Source organism: Haliaeetus leucocephalus, unplaced genomic scaffold (assembly GCF_000737465.1).
Source record: "Haliaeetus leucocephalus isolate CR32 unplaced genomic scaffold, Haliaeetus_leucocephalus-4.0 Scaffold325, whole genome shotgun sequence".
Lineage (NCBI taxonomy): Eukaryota > Metazoa > Chordata > Aves > Accipitriformes > Accipitridae > Haliaeetus > Haliaeetus leucocephalus.
The window spans coordinates 44409-44763 of NW_010972761.1; the positions used below are offsets into that span (position 1 = coordinate 44409).

The 355-nt window shown below is 76.3% G+C and overlaps 2 protein-coding genes across 2 annotated transcripts in view; both read left to right on the plus strand.

The window, feature by feature from the left end:
* GAL3ST4 (galactose-3-O-sulfotransferase 4) overlaps nt 1–47 on the plus strand; it is a 3114-nt gene extending 3067 nt beyond the window's left edge. The window contains exon 4 of the mRNA XM_010571413.1: nt 23–47. Within this exon, the coding sequence (XP_010569715.1) occupies nt 23–47 (25 nt within the window). The remainder of the gene's footprint in view (nt 1–22) is intronic.
* A 25-nt stretch (nt 48–72) lies between these two features.
* The window catches only part of LOC104834237 (chromosome unknown open reading frame, human C7orf43), a 3809-nt gene continuing 3526 nt past the window's right edge, over nt 73–355 (plus strand). The window contains 1 exon segment of the mRNA XM_010571406.1: nt 73–355. This exon segment is cut by the window's right edge and continues 118 nt beyond it. Within this exon segment, the coding sequence (XP_010569708.1) occupies nt 73–355 (283 nt within the window).

Genomic DNA, 355 nt, shown 5'->3' on the forward strand with positions numbered 1-355 from the left:
GGGTCTGTCCCTCACCCCTAAGATCCCCCGGTTCCCCCGGTCCTTAGCCCCTCGCCCCCGGGGCCGGTGGCCATGGAGTCGCAGTGCGATTACTTCATGTACTTCCCGGCGGTGCCGTTCGCGGCCCGGGAGCTGCTGTCGGGGGAACCGGGCCGGTACCGGGCGCTGCCCCGCCGCAACCACCTCTACCTGGGCGAGACCGTGCGGTTCCTCCTGGTGCTCCGCTGCCGCCCCGGCAGCGGCGGTGGCACCGGGCCGGGCCGGCCGCCCTGGGCGGAGCTGGCTGCCTCGCTGGCCGCCCTGGCCAGCGTCAGCCCCGGCGGCACAGAGGCCGGCGGGGACCGGGACGGGGACG